The sequence below is a fragment of the Cheilinus undulatus genome, linkage group 3 (assembly GCF_018320785.1).
Source record: "Cheilinus undulatus linkage group 3, ASM1832078v1, whole genome shotgun sequence".
Lineage (NCBI taxonomy): Eukaryota > Metazoa > Chordata > Actinopteri > Labriformes > Labridae > Cheilinus > Cheilinus undulatus.
The window spans coordinates 37,932,355-37,955,830 of NC_054867.1; the positions used below are offsets into that span (position 1 = coordinate 37,932,355).

The 23,476-nt window shown below is 38.5% G+C and overlaps 2 protein-coding genes across 4 annotated transcripts in view; one reads left to right on the forward strand and one right to left on the reverse strand.

Moving 5' to 3' along the window:
* Positions 1-2,040, reverse strand: part of sp1 (sp1 transcription factor) — an 11,400-nt gene extending 9,360 nt beyond the window's left edge. For 2 of the 3 annotated variants that reach the window (XM_041783217.1, XM_041783216.1), the window contains exons 1-2: positions 1,959-2,040; positions 1,258-1,331 (exon numbers count right to left, since the gene is read on the reverse strand). In XM_041783217.1, the coding sequence (XP_041639151.1) occupies positions 1,258-1,331; positions 1,959-1,965 (81 nt within the window). In that variant the 5' untranslated portion in view covers positions 1,966-2,040. Of the gene's footprint in view, positions 1-1,257; positions 1,332-1,856; positions 1,939-1,958 lie in introns of those variants that run through there. The other variant, XM_041783218.1, reaches the window with a different exon arrangement.
* Positions 2,041-6,162: 4,122 nt separating this feature from the next.
* tespa1 (thymocyte expressed, positive selection associated 1) lies at positions 6,163-23,465 on the forward strand. The gene is made up of 12 exons (XM_041783219.1): positions 6,163-6,347; positions 8,614-8,804; positions 9,200-9,242; positions 12,835-12,875; positions 15,048-15,101; positions 15,597-15,636; positions 16,084-16,134; positions 16,311-16,406; positions 16,558-16,766; positions 18,304-19,412; positions 22,586-22,664; positions 23,180-23,465. The coding sequence occupies exons 2-12, from the start codon at positions 8,657-8,659 to the stop codon at positions 23,269-23,271; spliced, it is 1,962 nt and encodes a 653-aa protein (XP_041639153.1). The 5' UTR covers positions 6,163-6,347; positions 8,614-8,656; the 3' UTR covers positions 23,272-23,465.
* Positions 23,466-23,476: the final 11 nt, after the last annotated feature.

Below are 23,476 nucleotides of genomic sequence, written 5' to 3' on the forward strand. Positions count from 1 at the left end.
AGTATGAGCTGCCTGGTTGTTTGTCTCTGTATGGCGACCAGTCTACCCCACCTCTTGCCCAGGCAGTGACATCTGGGTTAGGCCCCCTGTGAACCAGAACGGGATAAGTGGTGTAGAAAATGGATGGAGTCACATCTGAGTAAAAAAAATCTGATTTGGGTCACTTCTGCCTAGTGTGAAGAAATTAAAACTACATTGTAACTGCAAGGATTAAAACCAGATCTGACAAGATAAAAAAGGATTTCCCAATGCATAAACAAACAAATCAGAGCTTAAAGAGTCAGGATAGACAAGAGCTAAATAGTTACTTTGATTACACTGATGAGCTCTCCCTCTTATAGAGCCAGATGTACAAGGAAGGCCAAAGCCATCCTTGCTGATCAGAGTCTACATCTGTCTCGCGTTTCAGGCTTCTGCCATTTGGTTACAGGTACCAATATGTAAAACAAGACAATACAAGAGTTCATTTATTCTGGCTTCCATTGGCTTCATTAATAACCTGATCTGATCAGTCCCGAGCCACTCCAGTGACCTACATCTGCATGTTTTACCTGTCTATGTTGTGGATTTTGTGTATATTGCAGTATGTTTTAATCTATTTTCTGCTAACTGTAAAACAAATTTGCCTTCTGGGATAATAAAGTTTACCTTAGCTTGTGATTTCTAATTTATTTGGTTTAGAGTGAAATCAAATTAACATCCTAATAATTATTTGACTTGCATTTTAAAATGTCAATCTAACCATACTTTACTCCTAAACCACCTCTCATAACATCAATGCTGTATTTTCCATGTACTGGCACTTCCCACAGACTGAAGTCCAGGGGGGAAGCAGGGTGGGAGAGCATGGGAGGGACCACATTTTTTCCAGAGCAGCGGCGGGCTCGGCTTCCCCTCCCCCCAAACCCACCCATCTCCCTCCCACACTTTATTTTTGCCCTATAAACTGACACACTCCTCTAGCCACCCCCTCCAAGGCCAGCCAAATGGGCCGAGCGAAATGCACATGAAGTGCCGGGGTTTGACGGGAACACCCCGTGTGGGCGAAATTTACCTGCCCATTCCCCACCCCAGTGACATGTGCTCTGCTGAGAAAATCAACAAGCCGAAAAAGTGTGGGCAAAATCAGCAAAAGAATCACACACACCGACAGGAGATGAAGAACAGGATGAGATGCTATGTGCTGGGAGTTTGATTAATGATCCCCGGCTTATTACTATCTAAACTGTAAAAATGAAACAAGTCTAGTTAACCTACTTGTGAATTTGTGTTTCGCTTTTGACTGAAGCCTCCACCGCTCTCCACAGCGGCCATTTCACCCTGTTGCTGATCTGCGGAAGAAGAGTTAGTAAGATCACTTATCTTTAACAAGACACGCAGAAAAAGCAGGTCATTACACTTCTTTGGCGTCACATTCAACGATTCACAGAGGAAATAAAGTATACTCATCGCCAACCTAACTCAATTGACAACATTATTTGTACTTTGTTGATGTGAAGGAACTCAGACGAGGAGAAATACAGGGAAATCCATGCCACAAGTGCTCGAAGGGCCAACTAGCCTACATGCTAAGCTAACATGAACTAACCACAACAGTCAAAAAGTACTAAACACCGACAGCAGAAATGGTGGATGTGCCTAAAGAGGTAGCTCATAGACACTATATTAAGTTAACTTATTTGGTAGGTAGGTACTTTCAGTTGAAAAATAAAGTTATTTCAGACTGACACAGTTAGCTCGCTGTATTTGGTGAGCTAAATGTTGTTAGCTAAGTACCGACAATTAGCAGTTAAGTAGTTGGTCACTTTTAAACTGCTTGAGACGCTAGCTAAACAATTCAAACATACCCTACTTACATCAGAGTAAACATTTCGAATAATGTACACTGCCCTCACTTGTTACTGTAAGCTCAATTAATTTTAACGACATGCCACTGAGTTGGAAAAAAGTTAACTTACTGCTCATAATTTGAAGACGGGAGGAGTTTCTCTAGTCTTTTTTCGAGTTGACAACTTTTCACAACTTCACACAAACTTGACGGGCTCCCCCTATGAAGGAGACAGACGGGTGCGTTCGATTTAGGGATAAGCGTGTGCGGCTATTTTGGCGGGGTAACTGTCAGGTTAAAGTTTTAGTTGCTTAATAATATTGATAATAAAAATAATGATATTGATAACATAATAATTTTATTTATTTAGAAGCTGAGGGTTTACAAAATACTTTGACTTTTGCAAAGAAAAACAGAGGAATGAAGCAACAAAAGGCAAAGACAGCATAAGAAATGACACTCAACAACATCAGAAGCTGATCATGAAAATAATACAAAAACAATATAAGGCATCAAGAACCCAGATGTTATGAGATGCCATGCAAAGAAGACATCACAGGATATCATTCGAGCACAGACAGAAGATACTACACAACTAAGACATCATAGAAATGATCAGAAAGTAAACATTACATTGACATCACAGGTACCGTGAGCTGATAGGAACCCCGCCAACACAGGGACCCAGCTACACAGGTTGAGACCAAGAGGACCAAAATTTAAAATGTGAGCTATTAAGAGAGACATGAAAAGATAAATTAACAAAAAATAAAATGTAAAACCCAGTTAACTGAAACTAAATAAAACCTGAAATTTACAACTAAAAAAACAAAAACAAACTTAAACTGTATTGTTTTCTTACAAAACTAACCAAATTTAAAATAGACAAAATCTCCTTAGTTTAGGCTTTGACAGCTGCATACTGGCTGACATGCACATGCAAAGAGAGTAAAATGGCCTGAAAGTGTTTGCATAAAGGTCATTTGAGGTCTTGAGTTGTTTCCAGTAACAACTTTTACTAAACAGAATGAAAAGTGAAGAGTGACCTATTTTAATGTTTTTAATGTTTCTTTTTTTTTTTTTTTTTTTTTGTTTATAGGAATTATTTTTTATAAGTTGTCATGCTTTTCACCACAGGGTACATAGCCCTTTTCCTTAATGTGTTTTTTTAATAGTGCATGATGTTTCTTTTTTTAAGGCCTTTTTAGGTTCCATCCCTGACAAGGATCTGAAAAAATAAATTAAGAATGAAATTACCGAAAAAGTAACCAAAACAAACTATTTTGTGAAAAATATAAACCAACCTAATGTTGAAAACAAAAAGTGAATAAAAAATAAAAACTAAGGAATATTCCGAAACCATGATAACCTTGTTGTTATGTAAATCATTTATCTAGGTTTACGAATTACAGTTTGAAAGTTAAGATTTTCTCTTAATGCATTTACAGATTAGCATGTAAATTATGGTTCTAAATGTAGATATTCCATTAATAAAAATGAATTCTGACTTTAAAAAGTTAAGTTATATTTCTTATAATTTTCTCTGAGTTAAATTTCATGACTTAGGCAATTTGTTGTTTCTTAGCAAACAATATAATGCTCATTTAAAGTCATCTTAAGAAATGCCATCATGTGTATGTTGGCTTCTTTACACAAACCCCCTTAAAGTTGCCCTTATTATCCAGACAATTGGACAAAATACAAAATAATACTAAAATGGGCTAATAAAGCCCTTCTATCAAAATTAATTAACTTAAACTTTAAAATAAATAATTAAACTAACTCATAAACTAGTAAACTGTGGTGTCAAATTAAGTATAAACCCTATTCATACAGAAAATAAATAATGGATTATTTTCATATTCTAATATATGTCAGAATTTACATCTCGTTCAAAAAGAGAAATGAAACATGAGGCACATCAAGGAATTTGTATTCTAAGAAAGAATTTAATGATCTTTGCTGTTTACCACTGCTGACCTTTTCACGCTCTGTGATGACGGATAAATTAAACGCACCCTTGTTGGACTAGTTTGCGAGGGATTGCTGCTCTTATCCAATAGGAGAAACGCTTTCGACCATTGAGACTCTACCAGCCAATCTTATTGGACCAAAGGCGGAGAATTGGGCGGGATCTAGCATGTTAGGTTGTACCGCTGAGTATGATTGACGTTCGGTTATCTGTTTTCCGTTTACAAGGCGCCATAAGCAAATAATCTTACGTATATTATGATATTTTACGTTTGTAAAAGTGTCATTTCATCGTCACATTCAACAGTGTGTGGATTACATGACTCATTTCTTATTGTGAACACGGAGGTGGGGAAGGAGGAAGGCGCACTGGGTATTTAAGTCTTGCCTCCGTGGCTAATGGCCACTCCCTGGTGGCGCCCTGTGGGCAGGGAAACAGTGAGGAGGCGGGAGGAGTCACCAAGGGTGGAGGAGAGGAGACCCCATCACACTCGAGCACTGGCTGTAACCGCGCTGGGAGGAGAAAATGGCTCACATGTGGGAGGGCTTTTATTATTGGGATGTGCAAGGGGGCTGTCGGTGAAGCAGCACATGTGCCTATGTAAACAGGACAGAGGGTGGAGTCCCTCCTCAGGCTGAGCCTTTATCCACCCAACCCTGTGTGATGTCAAACACTATGATAGTAATTTAGTCAGTCATATAAGGTTGGGGATACTAATCTTGTTCATTCCCATACACAGTAAGACTCAACGCTTCATCATCCTTATCTGGATTACAGGCATAGAGTTGACTCACTTTAGCAGGAATGATGCATTAAAGTTTGTTTACAAAATGTAAAGTCAAGGTAAAATTTAAAATATTAGAAGTAGGAAAGGTATAATTCAGAGCTCAGCATACTACAGGCCTATTTCACTTTAGTATTATAATAGTATTATAATTTATCCATACTGATACCTTAAGGAGGAAATGTGAAGGTGTGTAAATAACAGTATTGGCAGCTCTGTGCCACTTGGATGTTTTAAGTCTTTGAAGTCTCTGAATAAAGTTGTGAGTTCATTCATTTGTTTAGCTAAACCTAATTATCTCATAAACCAGAAAATTTCAGAATATCTGTTAAGAAAACATTAAAAACACAAACATTTCTATAATTGTCTTTTATTATTCATATCCAGTAGTTGGTTTTTTACAGAAATTAGAGGGAAAACGGCAGTAACTACTGATGTAAAGATCTTATATATGCATCATTAAATTCATAAACAGGGCAGATAAAGTATAATAGAGCAAATTACCCAGTGTAACATCAAAGCATTCAAAAGCATTCAGTTTGGCTTAAGGTCAGTGTTAAGCAGATCAAATTATAGGCTATTATTTGCATTTCAGTTAGAAATATAAATACTTGTTTAAAAAACTTTGATGGAAACTAACATTGAGTGAGAGAAGTGAGAGAACATTTATAAGAAAGTATGATGCAACTGGATAGGCCTGATCAGACATAAAAAAAAGAAAAACATACATTAAAAATCCATCCATTAAATGAAGTCATTTTTCTTAGGAGGACAGCCCTCTGACTTTCCAACAAAGTTTTAACTAAGACATCATTTTAGTAAGATATTAATGAAAACAGATGAAAGCAGTCATAAATAAAGCCTTTCAATGGGCTTGAATAGAGAAAATATTTACTTACAATGTTGATATGTCATTAATTATTATGAAATGTATTTGTAGAACTGATACTAATATGTTAGTGAATGCAGAGGTTAAACAGTCCTTTTGAGGAGTCGTATGGCGGTGAAGAACAGTCACAATATGTATTGAGTCATAGTTTATGACTTGAACTAACTTAATAGTTATTTATCAATTTGTCTGTTTAAATGCATTAAAATACAGACTATATGCAAATAAGGATGAGTGTAGACCACATGTCTCCAGTGATGTCTCCTATTTTGATGTCTGAATGTTTGTATATGAAAGTAATTTTACATGAGGATTATTCATGTTTTGTTGTTGCCTTTGTTGAAAATTGAATAAAGTAAAAATGATTTGTTGTCATGAAATTTGCCTCTGGAAATGTAGGCCTAAATTATATCGATACCTTCACAAAAATGTTGCGAACAGCGTCGTTCCCATGATTCATTTGTTTATGTGGGCTAATTAACCTTTACCTCTGACATCTGCACACAGAAATGACAGTTCAGGCCATAATGTTGCTTTTGTTTCTGCAGGATGTGTCGCCGCTGCTTCCCACGCGCCTCTAACGTTTCAGATGAGATGCAAAGTCACTTCCTATAATCTGCTCAAACCACCACCATCATCATCATCATCATCCTCAGCGGGGTATCATCCATCCAAACAAGTAGGCTGAAGCTAACACGAAGAAAAAAACTCATGTCGGTGCATAACTGTTCAGCAGCTGGGCAGGCTGGATGCAGAGTGACTGTTCATAAGTCTGATAAGTGAGCTCGCGTCAACAGGAAACGAGAGAGAGCGCGCGCTGCTGACAGAAGTGAAACCTGCCTGGATGAAGGTGAAGCTGCCTTTCTTCTGTCAGGTTTGTTTGGTATTTTACTTTTTACACATGTTTTTAAAACGACATTCAGTTCAGCTTAAATCTTGGCAAACTTTGTCGGCTAAATGGAAGTTTACAAAGACCGTTGAAGACATAAAGCCCAGGTTTAAGACATTTGATTATCACCAAGTGTTAGGCCCAGTATTTTCATATCAAAATAGTTATCAGGTTGGGTATATTTTACTTCAGAAAAGTATTTTCCAAACCACCCCACGGCTGGGTTGGGCTGATTAATGACCATATGACACCAGAGTCAGTTACAATGATGTCACTACGTGCTAAAATCCATGCTAAAATGTAAACTAATTTGAATGTATCAGATAATCAATACCATAGCTTTTACTCTGTTGTGGGACTTTTAGTGACTGAACTCAATTGTGATGTAATTCAGGTAATTATATACTTCATATATTCAGTGTTATGTTTCTATTACATTTTAACATTATGAAGTGATAGTATTGTATTTTTAAAAAGTGTGTTTTACATTTGATATAAACTTAAATTGATCAATGAATGATGTGTGATTCAACAAGAGTTAGACTGATGTTTTTCTGGTACGCCACCCTTTAGTTCAAGTGCTGTACAGTGTTAAAGTAGCCTAATGGTTTCTAATGGACAGCTATTAATTTAAAATCAGGACTGGAGTCATTCTTCTGCGTAATGGTCTGTACACATTTAAAGTGGGGAAACCATTTGTATGCTCTGATAAGGCTGAAACATGATGGCTTTTTCATGTCTGAGCCACTGTAATAAAAGCTTGTCAATTATTATAATAATGCATTTTATTTACAGGCACATTTAAAAGCACTCAAGGTCACCTTACAAGGCACAGTTCAAAACAAGACATAAATAAGTCAACAAAAATACACAAGTCAGCAATGAGTTCAAACATTTAATTAAACAGTGTGTAGGCTGGCACAAGGAAATCCGTCAGACTTATTATGCAAGTGTGAAAAGATGGGTTTCAAGACGGAATTCAAGAATGGAAAGAGTTGATGTTACAGATGTCTGGTTGGGGGGAGTTCCAGAGGCGGGGAGCAGAGCAGATGAAGGATCCCATGGAGGTTAAGTGAGACAGTGAGGTGACTACAGGAAGAGGACCTCAGAGTGTAGGAAGGGGTGCTGATGTGAAGAAGATCAAAAAGGTATTACATGGAGGTTATGTATGGCCTTGAAGGTGAGGAGCAGAATCTTAGAGTCAATATGGTATTTGACTGGGGGCCAGTGTAGCTGCTGAAGAATAGGAGTGATGTGATTTTACCTGATGAGGTTCAGGAAATGATAGCTTTGGCTAAGGTGGATTTAGTGCCAGTAAGTAGAACATCAGTTGTATCACTGAGTTTGAGGAAGTTGTGTGAAAACCAGGATTTGATTTTACTGTAAACAATCACAGAAGGAGGAGGGTGGGAGAGTGGAGTTAGGTTTGGTGGATAGGTAGAGCTAGATGTCATCTGCATAGCAGTGGAGGTTAATGTTGAATGAATGAGCAAGAGAAAGTATGCAGATGATGAACAGAAGGGGGCCCAGGACAGAACCCTGGGGAGCGCTGGTGGAAACCGGGAAAGGGGGAGATTCGATACTATAACATTTATTTAATTATCCTTACTAAAATATAACTTAAGATAGATATATTCTATTATCAAAATTATAAGTTCATAACATTTATCAAATATATTTATATGAATTTATGTTTATATACACATAAAAATTGAAGTGTAATTTTTAAATATTAAATCTGTTATAATACCATGTCATGGTACATTTTCATTTAAATGTAAATGCATACTCACAACAAAGCAAATATTAAACACCCAGTGTTAGTTAAACACCCTGTGCATCCCTTTATGACGATGGTTAAGGGTCCGAAGTCAGCTGTAATGAGAACATCATTTAACCAAGGCTGTTTCTGTGCTATGGAGGGGGAGGAAACCAGACTGGAGTTGTTCATAGAGGTTATTTTTAAGAATATCCTTCCTTCTTTTTTAAAATTATTGATATGTGGAGCAGCTGGTTTTCCTTCTTCAGAGTGTATAACATTTTCCCTGTTTTTCCAAGAACAACCAACACTCTTTTACATTTTTTCATCTCCTGACCGCATTGAACAGCCAGACGCGTCTAAAATATCACAGATGACAAGTTACATGAAACAAGGAGATCCTCTTTAATAATAAAGGATACCTACTCAAAACAATAAATATAGACTTCACTGTGAAAAGCTGAAACACATTTGATCTCTCTGCTTCTGTAGCTTTGGCCCCACAATGCCCTGGTTGTGTCGGTGATCTGAGGCGATGGAGAGCTCGTCGTCCACCGTGAGGCGGCGAGCCTGGATCAACAGTAGCCGACAGTGGCTCACTCTGGAGGAATCAGACGCTGAAGGACCGCCACTGAGCAGCCTCCAGTCTTCATTTATAGCGGACGATGACGTCTTTTCTGAAGGTAAGACCACACGAAGGAGACTGTGATATAAGCACAGTTATAGATTGAAGTCACTGTACCAAAACCACATACATATAAGAACAGCTCCAACTGCAAAGTGGTACAAACTTGGATCTGTTTCAGCCTACACTCATGACCACTTTATTAGGTATAGCTGTTCAGCTGTAACCCAACTTCCCATTAATGTAACAATATGCTGTGTATCTTCTTAGAAAAGTATTACACCTCCTTTATACAACATGCATACAAGCCGTCAGACTTGCACAGTGCTTTTAAGAAATTATTGCAAGCCATAAAATGATCCCATGTTAAATGTTAATGTAAATTTCATTTAAAGCACGTAACTCAGTCTGTTGTTGAATATACTGAGAGTTTCATTTGTGCAATTTCCACAGGATGCTACACAGGAAAGATTGAGACCTGGCTCCTAGGCTGTGGGTGAGTCACCTCGCTTTACCACTGTTTTTATGTAAGAAGATGTTTTTCTGAACTCCGACTATAAAATACAAGGTGTCAGTCATTCACTGGAAACTGGTTCAACAAACACTGAGTAGAAAGTGGAAACTCTTTGAGGTCAGCTGTTCCAGGAAGACGGTGTGGTGAGGTCGCTGCACTTTGTCACAATGGCCTTAGATGATGAATTTATTGTGGCTCCTTTGGGGGAAAAGATTATTTTTAGTTCTTTAAACCGTTATGTTTACAGTTAACTGAAATGACTTTAACTATCCTGACATGTTTTGTCTTCCAGACATGGCAGCTTTGAATAACACACCAGATTTGTTGTCCAGGTCATGTTAACAACAAGGAAAGGCTGGTTATGATTTATAAATGTTACTTCCAGGATATAGATGGAAACATTTAAAAAAATGCCTATATAACCCTGACAAGCATTTTGACTTTTTGAAATATCTGTGTGCTTTAAAGCACTGGTGCTCAATTGGTGTGATGCCACCTGTGCAAAAAGTCCAGTCGTGAAATTTACTCACTCCTAAATATTCCACAGTCAACTGTCGGTGGTATTCTAACAAAGTGGAAGTGATTGGAAATGACAGCAACTCAGCCACAAAGTGGTAGGCCATGTAAAATGACGAAGCAGGGTAGGCGGATGCTGAGGCGCATAGTGTGCAGAGCTCACCAACTTTCTGCAGAGTCAATCACTACAGACCTCAAAACTTCATGAGGCCTTCAGATTAGCTCAAGAATAGTGGGTAAAGAGCTTCATGGAATGGGTTTCCATGGCTATGCAGCTGCATCCAAGCCATACATCACCAAGTGCAATGCAAAGCGTTTGATGCAGTGGTGTAAAGCACGTCGCCACTGGACTCTAGAGCAGTGGAGACATGTTCTCTCGAGTAACGAATCGCGGTTCTCCATCTGGCAATCTGAATGATGAGTCTGGGTTTGGCGGTTGCCAGGAGAACGGTACTTGTCTGACTGCATTGTGCCAAGTGTTAAGTTTGGTGGAGGGGGGATTTTGTGGTGGGGGTTGTTTTTCAGGAGCTGGGCTTGGCACCTTAGTTCCAGTCAAAGGAACTCTGAATGCTTCAGCATACCAAGAGATTTTGGACAATTCCATGCTCCCAACTTTGTGGGAACAGTTTGGGGATGGCCCCTTCCTGTTCCAACATGACTGTGCACCAGTGCACAAAGCAAGGTCCATAAAGACATGGATGAGAGTGTTTGATGTGCATGAACTTGACTTGCCTGCACAGAGTCCTGACCTCAACCCGATAGAACACCTTTGGGATGAATTAGAGCAGAGACTGAGAGCCAGGCCTTCTCGTCCAACATCAGTGTGACCTCACAAATGCGCTTCTGGAAGAATGGTCAAAAATTCCCATAACACACTCCTAAACCTTGTGGAAAGCCTCCCAGAAGAGTTGAAGCTGTTATAGTTGCAAAGGGTGGACCGACATCATATTAAACCCTATGGATTAAGAATGAGATGTCACTTAAGTTCATATGCGAGTCAGGGCAGGTGAGCAAATACTTTTGGCAATATAGTGCAGGTGCATCTCAAAATATTATAATATCGTGCAAAAGTTCATTTTCACTGTCATTTACTTGAAAAGGTTATTTTTCCATTAATTCTAGATTAATCTCATACAAAGAGAAGTTTTTCAAGACTTTAAAAAATATTGATGATTATGGCTTTTACAGTTCACAAAATTTGATATCTCAAAATATTTGAATATTGGGTAAAAGTCCAATTAGCAAAGTTTTCTGAGCCTTTATTCTCTCACTATGGTTCAGTACACAAAACTGCAATCATGGGGAAGACTGCTGACTTGACAAATGTCCAAAAGACAATCACTGACACCCTCCACGAGGAGGGTAAGCCACAGAAGGTCACTGCTGAAATGACAGGCTGTTCTCAGAGGCTCTATCAAAGCATAATTATGGAAGGTTGACTGGAAGGGAAAAGTGTAATATTAAAAGGTGCACAAGCAAAGGGAGTAGCTCAGTCTTCAGAGGATTGTCACAGATTTGTCCAGGAAATGGGCTACAAGTGTCATGTTCCTAGTGTCGAGTCACTCCTAAACCACAGCGTCCTTAGCCCAGCGTCTCACCTAAGGAAAAAAAAGGAAAAAAAAAAGAACTAGAGTGTTGATCAGTGGTCTTATTCCATAAGAAATAGCTTTTGATTTCATTTAGAAATCAAGGTCCCAGAGTCCGGAGGGAGATCAGAGTAGCACAGAATCCATCTGCTGGTGTTAATCCAATGTGCTTTATCAAGTCCAGAGTCCAAGCTGTCAGCCGTCTACCGGGAGATTTGGAGCTCTTCATGCTTCCATCTTCTGAGAAGCTTATGTAGATACTGATTTCCTTTTCCATCAGGACTTGGCACCTGTCCTCAGTGAAGCTAAAATTACCAGAAACTGGTTTGCTCACCAGGGTATTACTGTGCTTGATTGGCTGACCAACTGGTCCGACCTGAACCCCGTAGAGAATTTCTGAGCAAATGTCAAGAGGAAGATGAGAGACACCAGACTCAACAATATAGATGAGCTGACGGCTGCCATCAGAGTAACTGGGGCTTCACAACACCCCAGCAGTGCCACGGACTGATTGGCTCCATGCCACTTTGCATTTATGCAATAATTGATGCAAAAGGAGCTCCAACCAATCAGTGAGTGCATAAATAAGTGAAATTTTACAAAAGGTCAATATTTCTTTTTTATAAATCCTTTCATGCACTGATGTTTGTGATACAATAATATTTTGAGACAGTGGATTTTTGTGAGCTGTAAGTCAGAATCATCAACTTAAAACAAAGCAAGTCTTGAAATATTTCACTTTGTATGAGATAAATCTAGTATACATGGAAGTTTGACTTCTTTAATTAAATCACAGGAGAATCATGAACTTTTTTTATGATATTCTAATCTTTTTAGATACTGATGTATTTGTCCTGTCTCTTTCTTCAGATACATCTAAGATCTAAACTGCAACATGTTTTATCAAATAGATTAAAGTGGTTTAAAGGTGTAGGAAATTTAAGTTGTGATTGCTCGTGGTAGCGGTGACGTTGACTCTGAAGTAAGAAGTAATTATATAACAGAATAAAATGTACACTTCCTTCTTATTATGCAACTGATTGGAGGAAGAAGGATCACTACTTAATGCCTCGTATCTCAGTCAAAAAAACAAAAAGAGAAGACAACTAAGATGTCTTTATGCATCAGGGCAGGTACAGTAAAAGGAGTGGTGTGATGGTTTTTGCATTCTGTGAACTCATGAAAATGACCACGCTGTTTAAGAGGTGTTGACCTCACTGCTGCTCAGCATGTGAACATTTGCACAGAGGGAAGTTTAGCAAACATCAGTGGCATGTTAAGAGCTAATTATAGGACATATTGAAGCAGTTCTCATGAACATGCAAGGAAGATGCTATCACATTCCGGCTTGAGCATATCTATTCAAATGTAGTAGCTTATTTGAAAGACGCACGCTATTACACTGACCGCATAAACAATGGTATGTGTGTTTATGTTTTTTTATGGGAATAACATTTGGATGTAACTTACAGGTCGGGTGCTCGCACAGAAAACAGCAGTCAGCCGAGCTTTGGTGAGTATAAAGGGAAACAAACTTGTTATAAATAAGCACCTATCATCATCACCCAATGTCATTATCTAGGATTCTCCTCAATATTTACTGTTGGCATGCTGTAAATGCAAATCAACTCAAATGTATGCAATAAAAATGTGTTTTAATTTGTATTATATACTGCTTAAGCAGCATCGCTGAAATAGATCTAGAAAACAGTGTAATCCCATTAATAATACTTTATATACCACAATAGTGTAGAATTAAAAATGAGGTAGATGAAGTATGGAGGCATTAACAGCAAAGAGTACCTAAAGTATATTAATTTTAAATACATTGAGAATAAATGTACCCTAACAGTGCTATAGTACTGTGTATAATGTGACTTTATTTGACTATTGATTCTGATTCAGATGCAGCAAAACTCATGATTTTGTTTTCTGTTTATAGTTTCACCTTTAACAGTGCTGAGCTCATTTAGTTTTCCCTAAAATCTGAAATAAATAACATTTAAAAAAAATGTTTATAGGATGTAAAAGGTGTATATACTTACAGTTCAGTGTCATTTAATATGTTACTAAATAATACTATACGACACAATACAAGGTACAGTGTGACACAACTTATGATAGGATATGATACAATATGATGTGTAAAAAAAAAAAATACACATTTACAAGCAATCCTTCATAATTTATGCAATATCTGCCCATAAAAATAATAAATAAAAAATTAAAACAAAATAGAACACTCAAGAAGAACTTAGGAAAAAACGGTAAAACAAGAGGATAAACTACTAAAACATAATTCTGAAATTAAAACAGAATAAGATAAAACCTAAATTACTTAAACAGATTAAGATGAGCATATTAAATTCAGGTAAAAGCCAGACTAAAGAGGTAGGTCCTGAGTTTGCTTTTAAAAACATTAACATCAGGCATGACCCTCAGGTCTTCAGGTAGGCTGTTCCATAGACGGGGTCCGTAGTCATAAAAAGATGCCTCACCGTAAGCTTTTGTTCTAACTTTGGGAACCATTAACAGAGAACTTCCTGAAGACCTGAGGGCTCTACTGGGCTCATAGGGTAAAAGCAAATCAGATAAATAAGAAGGCGCAAGACCATTAAGAGCTTTAAAAACCAGTAAAAGAACCTTAAAATCTATTCTAAAAGAGACAGATAGCCAATGCAGAGACCTTAAAATCGGTGTAATGTGATCTCTCTTTCTGGTCTTTGTCAGCATTCTTGCAGCTGAGTTTTGGAGGAGCTGCAGGTGTGAAATATTCTTTTTAGGGAAACCAGAAAGAAGAGGATTACAATAGTCTATTCTTTAAGTGATAAAAGCATGGATAAATGTCTCTGCACTGGCTTGAGAGAGAAACGGTCACACTCAGGCTATGTTCTTTAAATGATAAAAAGCTTTTTTGGTGATGTCCCAGATATATGGCTTAAAACAAAAATCTGAATCAAATAAAACACCTAAATTTTTTACCTGCTCACACAGATTAAAAGATAACGTTTGGAGTTTGCTGGCCAGTTTCTCTCTCTTGTCCCCTGCACCAATGACTAAAACCTGAGTTTTGTCCTGGTTGAGCTGTAAAAAGTTCTTTGCCATCCATGATTTAATATCTAAAATACATGATAAAGTGCGATATAATATGATGTGTGATGATACAATGTGAAAGAATATGAGATATGATACAAAACAATACAATACCATACCATACAATGCCATATGATATATGATGCAATAAAATAGGGTATGATATATTAAAACATGTTATGATATACTGCCATACAGTATCAAATGATAAAATAATAATAATAAAAAAAAGATACATTGCAATACACTATGGTACTATAAGATCTGATGCAATACAATGCAAAACAATTTGATATAAAATACTATTAGGTGATATGATGTTCTGCTATATGTTATGATAGAGTGCAATATGATGTGATATCATTTGATATGATGAGATATGATAAGATACAAGTCGATACAATATGATATAATACAATATGATAGTATACTATATGATATGATGACATTAATCCTCTTAGCTTAGGTTAGAACAGCACTATAGTAAATGTATCTCCTCTTAATCACATCACACCAGTGACAAACAAGAGTTTTAAAATAATTGTTAACTATATTGGAAATGACCTTAAGTACCATCTGTTGATCTTTTTAGAATCAGTGCTGAAAACCAACAACTTTGATGATGAGCTGAGTCTTGGTGCTGACGGTGAGTTCACACAAAGAAAGCACACATGAAACAGTACGAAGCAGGAAATGTCCTTGTAGGAAAATGAGGTGTGCATCACCTAAAGGTCTTACATTTGCTTGTCTATTTAAAGGCAGCAAGAAAGACGCAAGAAAGAGAGCCATTGTCTCTGTATTATGTCAGAGGTCTAGAGTTTCACACCGCTTTTTTGTCTTCCAAGAAGAAAATTCTATTTTGAGCCTAAAATGTTTCCGCTTTTCTTGCAGATTTCATTTCTAATGTAAAATGTAGCTTCACTTTCACAAATACACCCACATCACAACAATTACATCAGAAGAAAGCCATATTGTATTGTAAGCTCAGAATTATTTTATTCTCATATTTTTGGTAGTTACAGTGTGCGACACTGTAAGCATGAATTAAAAAATGAATGGGGTAACAGATTAAAACCAACGTGTCTGTTTTCAAATAAGTACTGACTCTCATAATCAGATGTACCTCTTATTTTTGTTTCAGCTTCTGTTATAAATGTTGAAGAAGTTTCATCTAAGACTGGGTGAGTACCAGCAAGAAAGGGGAGACTTACTGAATGTTTGTGTGAAAGGTGGTCATAAAGTTGTTATTTGGGTCCTTAATAGTGTTTATGATGAAATGACAAAAGGACGTAAATTGCATAACACTGATTTATTATCCAAATAATGATGTTTTTTTTTTTAAATGTTTTATGTAGTTTTAAAGAAATATGTGTCTGTTTTACTTTAATGATATATAGCACATTTTTAATTTAATTTTATTATATATTTATGTTGTTTTTTTCTTCTTTTGGCAGTAGGAATATTGATACTAGGTTCCTTGTTTCCGTTTTGTTTTAAATCTATTATGATCTATTGATAACACAAAGACAAATACCATATAGAGTATGTGCGAACATACTGAGCAAATAAATTGATTCTGATTCCAAGGAAATGTTTTCTTCTCTCCCGACTCTTTGCTGATCATTAAGCCTCCCACAGAATCCTTCCTCTAAACAAAGCCGAGGCAGACTCACCTCCAGGTCAGTGATCGACTTCAGAAGCACCGCTTTTTAAATTAATCTCAAAGAAATTAGAATCACCCTTTTTTTAAGAGAAGTTTTATCACTTAAGGATTTGTGTTTTGGATTTTGAAGAATAGGAATAACTTTACATATGCATACTGTTAATAACTCTTAATCTCGTGTCCTGTAAGCAGTACCCCTCGTCAGAATCTATGTCTGCCCTCACTAAACTTAGGCCACAGCATGGCCTCCAGCTGCCTCTCTGCCTCTACCTGTAGAACAACATCAAGGTGAGGCTTTGACATTTTTTAAAGATTTGTCATTATGTGGGTTTAAAACTGGCTTTGTAAAGCCAGTTTTCCTCCTTAATACTTCCTCCTTAAAAAATATAAATGTGGGCTAAAAGTTTCTCTGTGTCTTTCTTTCTGACATGCCCACCAGTGTTTCAGAGGTCCTGCAGATGTGCTCAGAGGATGCAGAAGAGACGCTGTATGAGCTCGGTTTTGGCTGCGACGAGCCGCAGGTCACCGTTCGAATCCCTCCTCGCTTCTTCACCTTTCCCTCTCAGGCTAAAGGGATCAACTTCCGCTTGTTTCTGGACTCACAGCTGCGACGGATACGAGAGGAAGATCCCAGCCTTTCTCTTGCAAGTAAGAATGGAACTCTTTTAAAATCAATCTTCAGTCAGACACACTATATGGACAAAAGTATTCAGCTGTTTTACCATTAAACTCAAATACACACAGTTTAATATGGAATTGGTTCCTCTTTTTGCAGCTGTAACAGTCTCCACTATTCTTGGAAGGCTTTCCACAAGATTTTGGAGTGGTTAAAGAATTCGTGCTCTTTCATTCTGTAGAGAATTTATGAGCAAGGCCTTGCTTGAAATCTCTGTTCCAGTTCGTTTCAAAGGTGCTCAGTGGGGTCGAGGTCAGAGCTGTGTGGGCCAGTCAAGTTCTTCCACACTGAACTTATCAAGTCATGTCTTTATAGTCCTTTCTTTGTGCACTGGGAAACATACTTGGTGGGATAGAAGAGGGCCTTTCCACAAAGTTGGAAGCATAGCATTGTCCAAAATGTATTGGTATGCTTGAAGCATTAAGACTGCCCTTCACTGGAGATAGCTGGACCCCTGCAAAACCCAGAGATTGGGCCCTCCATAGTTGTTATCTATTTACGATGTCAATACATGTGTGTTGAACCAGTAGCACTGGTGCTAGCATCCTGGCCAACGGTTGCCTTATTTTCGGGCTGAATAGTGTGTTAAGCTTTTACTGGATCTAATGTTCAAATTGTTTAATCGTGCCACTTTTTAAATGATTTTCACCAAGTTTGTTGCCACTTTTAACCCATTTCCTGACATTTATTGCCATTTTTAACACCTTTTTGCCTAGTTCTGCAAAGGTTAACCCATTTTCACTATGTTTGTTGCCACTTTTAACCCATTTTTGCCACTTTCTGCCATTTTTAACCCGTTTTAGCCATGTTTTGCCATTTGTCATTCATTTTCGCCATGGTTGTTGCTGGATTTAACACATTTTTGCCACTATTAACTCATTTTAGCCACTTTTTTGCCTCTTTGAAAAGTTTCTTGCCACTTTGCGACTTCTATCTCTTTCCACAACCTTTATGCCACTTTAAATTACATTTTGCCACATTTTATCCACTTGCAGCTCATTTTTTGCCCATTTTTGTGTCATTTCACAACTTTTTTTGATTATTTTTCCACCAAAATTGTTTCAGTTTCTTCTACATCCTTCTACATCCTTCTACAAGACATTACTTTCCAAAATGTTTAGTTCCACATTGTTTTCATGACCTTTAAAAGGGTAATTCTGTTTTAAAAAAAAGGGTTTAAGTTTTTGTGAATGCTAGAAATGGACAAGAACTAAGGCTGAGGTGGGCCTTAGGCCTTCTGACAATCAGCTACAACATGCTGGCTTGTTGTCTTATTAACTATGCCCATGAAAACAAGAACTATTCATACAAAAACTGTCTGAACAGTCTGTCTACATGCTTATTTCTACTGTAAAAATTACCATTTTAACATAAGGTGTTCTTCTACCTGCCTCAAGTGGACATTTGAGGAACTTCACATATTTGTACTTCCACAGTAGTTTAATTCTTCAACACTGGAGGTTGCAGCTTGTTTCAATGATGATTTTTCTTCTTTCTGTCTCTCCACAGGTCGTTTCAGACAAGTGCAAGTCCTCACAGCGATGGCCAACGCTTTCTACTCCCTCTACTCCCACGTGTCTCGCACTCCTCTACAGAAACTGGCCACACCGGAGTTCTCCTTCTCCTCGTCTCCGGTGGAGAGGATCGAGCGGTTCAGGAGCAACATCCGCAGTGAGCCACGTTCCCCCGTGGAGAGGCTGAAGGACACTGTCTCCAAGATGTGTCTTTACACGGGCTCTCCTCGCGGGTCGGACTCCACATCTCCGCAGCCATCACCCAGGAAGAGATCCAGCCTGCCTGATGTTGTGGAAATCATGCTGGAGAAAGTCAAATCAGGGGTGACAAAGAAACTGGATATGGGGGGATTTAGCCGGGCTAATTCAGCTGTTGATGTGCATATGGGGACAGATGTGGATGAATCCTGTGGCAACAGAAAACGGGAGCAAACACAACAGAGCGTGGCAGATGTAGAAACTCTGAAACATGAAAATAAAGGCTGTCTTGAGGAAATGCAGGGCAGCCAAGACAGCAGTATCAAACCTACATATCTTAATAGCAGGATTCACTGCGAAAGAACATCTGTAGCATCATCATTATCAGGAGAAACTGTCATAGAAACAGATTATCAGATTCTCTCAGCTCAAAGTGACACAAGAGCTGCTCATCTGAAACCCGCTGCCAAGGTTACACATGATCTAATCTGCCCGAGGATAGTGGAGAATGTACACACAGCGCCTTTCTGCACATATGATCCGAAAACGAACAGTTTAGCTCTTACCTGCTCTGAGACACAAGGCACAGATAGACCCTGCCCTGGGTCAGAAGTGGCAATCTCTGGAGAGGACTCAGGTATTGTTTTACATGAGTTTAAACCACTTCCTGTCCTTGCTGACAATAACAGCCAAATGCAGTACTGCATCACTGTAACTGGCTTGGAGGGGGATGATGTTGATTCATATCAACAGTACACAGCAGATTCCACTCATACTTCAGCTGTCCAAACATGTGAGGAGTCATCCATTGAGGGGAAGAGTCGATTCCTGAGTCCACTGACACATCAGGGACGGGGGCTCACCTACAACAACCTGCCGCAGGTTAACTCCTTTGAGCTGGAAGAGGTATGCTAGTTACAATTAACTACAGGTTCTTTGCAGAGGACGTCACAGAGCAGCGTAAAGCTCGCCTTGGGGGGGCAGGTAGTGATTTCTACATAGAGAAACACCACAAAAAGGCCATGTTTGATCTGTTTACAACTATGCTAAGAATACAAAGTGTGAGATTAAAATCATTATTAATACTTAAGCTCCTTTTGTGCTCCAAGTTAGGCAAAAAAAAAAGTTTTAAAAAACTCACTGAGAAACAGCAGCATGGCAGGACTTAGACAAGCAGCATCACACAATGCATGTGTCAGGTTCGTTTCCACAATGAGGTCCAGTAAGGTTCAGAACAAATTTGCTATGGTTTATGAAATGAAACTCTCATCTAACCTGTGTTTCCTTGTGTTGCTGGTTGTTTGGTTTCCAAGTGGCTCTTCGTTTGGTACCAGTTTGGCTTTTTTAATGTGGATTAAATAGGGACAAAGATTGGAGGAAAGAGAACTGGCACTCATGAGAGAGCTATTTCCTAGCACATGCTCGTCTATGAAACCTCATCATCACTCAGTCGCTCACCCCACAAGTTTTATTCAGTTGATAGTCTATCACTGTTTCAATTACAAGAATGTTTGTGGCAAAACAAGGATTTTTTTTTATATTTTAAAGGAACTCATCTAGCCTCTTAGTGCAGTACCCTTGCATACTCTTCTCTCCTTTCTTCTGACTAGATGACTCTAGATGCTAGGAGGTCTGCAGCACTGAGTAATTTGTGATTTTGAACGTCTCTATGCCAGTTAAATCTTTTTAAGTGTGGTAAAAATCACATCAATTTATGTAGAAATTGTATGACGATAATTGCATTTAGAGTTGTAAAATACTAACTTTCTTCCATACCTATTCATTCTTAGAGTTCAGACATTATGCTAAATACATAATTTCCTCTTTTCTAACAAAAATATATGCCCCTGGCCTGTCCACTATCCCCCCAAGAACCGGAAAATTCCACTCCCTCCTTACCTCTCTTTCTCCACCTTTTAGAAAATGTGTGCTGAAACAAGCTGTTCTCAGATTTTCCCCTCATGATGTCATGTAGCCACAAACTTAACAGGCATGTTTTGGGGACCTCTGAGACCAGTATAAACTTGTCTTAAAAGGGTAATATATATGACCTTTAATGGCTTTCTTCCACTTCCTGACCCCCAACAGACATTCAGAATTATTATGATTGCAAACAAACCAATTTGTGTGCAATGCTTGGACATAAGGATTAAACAAAAATGGAAAAAAATATTTTTAAACCAAAAATAACATTTTACAAAACCATTTATCTCTCTAGATAATGTGTATTCACCTTTAACTTATGTAGCACATTTTGAAATGTGACTTGCATTCTCAGATTGAACCAGGTGGATATTCGTAATTAGATTTTAACTCTTTTTGAAATGATTAACTCAGACAAAGGAGGCCAGTTGTGTAAAAAGGTTAAAGAACAGGAAGATGTAAAATTTATATGCCTCTCCCTAGTAAACAGTGTCTTTTGTGGGGTCTTATGGCTAATTATTGCCACCAACAGACCCAGGCTCTCTAGATGCAGTTTTCAGGTAGTGACAATAACAACCCCAGCACGACTTATTGTTGCCACCACAAAAAGACAGCTATTCCTGGCTCCAAATTACACATGAAACTGCAAAGAACAAAAAGAGAAAGTAAAAAGTGTGAGGAAGGAGGGGGAAGCTGAGACAGGGTGGGGTGCCCTGATTGGGGCTAGCACTCACCCTGCCTGACTGGGCTGAGGTGCTACTTGAGGGAGTAGAGGGAAGTAGACGTCAACGTGCTGCCTGTTACCACTTCACATTTATACTAACCATAAAATGTTTCCTTAAGATGCTTTAAAGTTAAATGCAACATTTCTTACTCTTTATTCTATGTAGCCAGAAAAGGATATTTTGAATTAATCATTTTCATGTGGGCCAAGCGTGCCTACAAAGCCAGTAAACAAAATGGTACATGTTAATTATCAGAATGTTTTAACTTTTGTCTGAGGGATTTGAAATGAATGAAAAAAACAGTATCACAGAAACTACTGATATTAGTATATGGGTATTACAGTATGTAATTACTTGTGTGTCCACTGTTGGTACCAAAATAATTGATGTGTACTTTGCTACTTTTTGGCATCCTTATTTTTGGGTACCAAGCTTACCTCTCAATCAAAAAGGTTGGAGCTAGACACACTGCAGTTCAATGGTTGGTCGAGAGAATCATCACTTCCTGTGCCGCGGTGGTAATAATGACAAAATCATGCTGAATTTCAAGAGTAATCTCAAGGCTTTTGTTTGAGTGTGCAGGCCAGTCAAGTTCTTCCTACCATATCTTTATAGTCCTTGCATTGTGCACTGGGGCACAGTAATGTTGGAATAGAAAGGGGCCTTTCCAAAGCTGTTGCCACAAAGTTGGAAGCATAGCATTGTCCAAAATGTCTTTGTATGGTGAAGCATTAGGCAGGTAACGTTATGGCGGCATCTGCCAAACCCAGACTCGCCCATCTGACTGCCAAACAGAGAAGTGAGATTCATCACTGCACAGAACACATTTCCATGGCTCCACAGTCCTGTGCTGGTGTGTTTCACACCACACCATCTGAGGCTTCGCATTGGACTTGGTGATGTGAGGCTTGTACACAGCTACTTGGTCATGGAAATCCATTCCATGAAGCTCCCATTGCAGCTTTAGTGCTTACATTAATGCCAGTGGAAGTTCAGAAGTCTTCAGCTGTGGAATCAGCAGAGCGTTGGCGGCTTTTATGCACCATAAAGTCACTGGGCTCTTCAAATGTTTGCAAATGAAGACTGCATGGCTAGGTGCTTGCTTTTACACCCGTGGCAACAGGTCTGATTGAAGCACCGGCAGAGAATAATTAACAGGTGTGGCCAAATATTTTTGTACATATAGATGTTTTTGGTACCTTACTAAACCTCTGACAGTAGAAACACTAATACCTGTGTATCATATCAAAATGAACTGATGGAGTTGCACCGTTATCCAGTGTAACAATGTAAAGGCCAATACTTTGATCTTTGTGATGAAGGGGTTAATTGGTCAGCTAGAAGTTTTATTTTTGCATGAAACTGTTTCCTTACTATACAACTGTGAAATCAGACATGCAGTAAATCATGTTTTATACTTTTTCTTTATAGGTGCACAGTGCAGGGGAGGAAGATTTTGGACAATCAGTCAGAACAACTTCACCATCTTCCAAAAATCATCAAAACAGAGGTAAACCCCAGGCATTTTTCTATTTTACTAACGTGACATTTCCGTGTTTTACTACAGTGCTTGCCATTTTAAAGTAAGATGCCTCTGAAAAAAATGAAGTAGCTGTTTCTTCTCCTGCACACATTAGTCATCGAACTGCTGACCCCATTAACAACAAACTGCCAGTTCTCACAGCTTGAGCAGCTGTGAGTTAACATGTGAAGAAAGGAGCGAAACAATGTAACCAGAAAGGCACAGAGGCATTCCTAGAAACAGACACACATATTTTTGGTGCATATTTGACTTTGGGCCTCACTGCGGGGGTCAGGTTAGGGTCTTGTATCGGGGTCAATGATGACGTTTGAGGAAGGGGTCGTTTAGGATGAATGTGTGTTTGTGTTTCTAGGTCAGTGCAGGTGTGTTTGTACCAAGGAAAATACTGTTAGTGTATCCAGGTCACGCTGCAGCTGCGTTTGTGTAGAGCTGTACAGTGTGGGGAGCTGTTTTTTTTTTTTTAACTGTGTGTCACTGTGCAGGTGAAGTGGTGCGTGGAGATAGTGTGCAGTCTGACAGCAGTGGCTACGCAGATGAAGAAGTCAGCCCGGCATCCAACACCCATGGCAGATGATGGAAACAAGAATGGTGTGGGAAAAAGTATTTTTTTTTACTTTTTCTTCACTAAGGATTTAATTTTACTGACTTAGGATTTGGTGGACAAAACGAGAGCCTTCAGCCCACAAGATGAAGACATCGTCGTACTTTCAGAGACTTCAAATGTCCCTCCACTGAAGATTTTTAATGAAATAACCAAACATATTTAAAGGGCATAATAT

Bases quoted from the DNA above. Each gene is read 5' to 3' on its own strand.
- tespa1 (XM_041783219.1), top strand. From the start codon at position 8,657: ATGGAGAGCTCGTCGTCCACCGTGAGGCGGCGAGCCTGGATCAACAGT. The intron at 8,805-9,199 runs GTAAGACCACAC...CAATTTCCACAG, and splicing joins CGATGACGTCTTTTCTGAAG to GATGCTACACAGGAAAGATT. The intron at 12,876-15,047 runs GTGAGTATAAAG...TGATCTTTTTAG, and splicing joins CAGCAGTCAGCCGAGCTTTG to AATCAGTGCTGAAAACCAAC.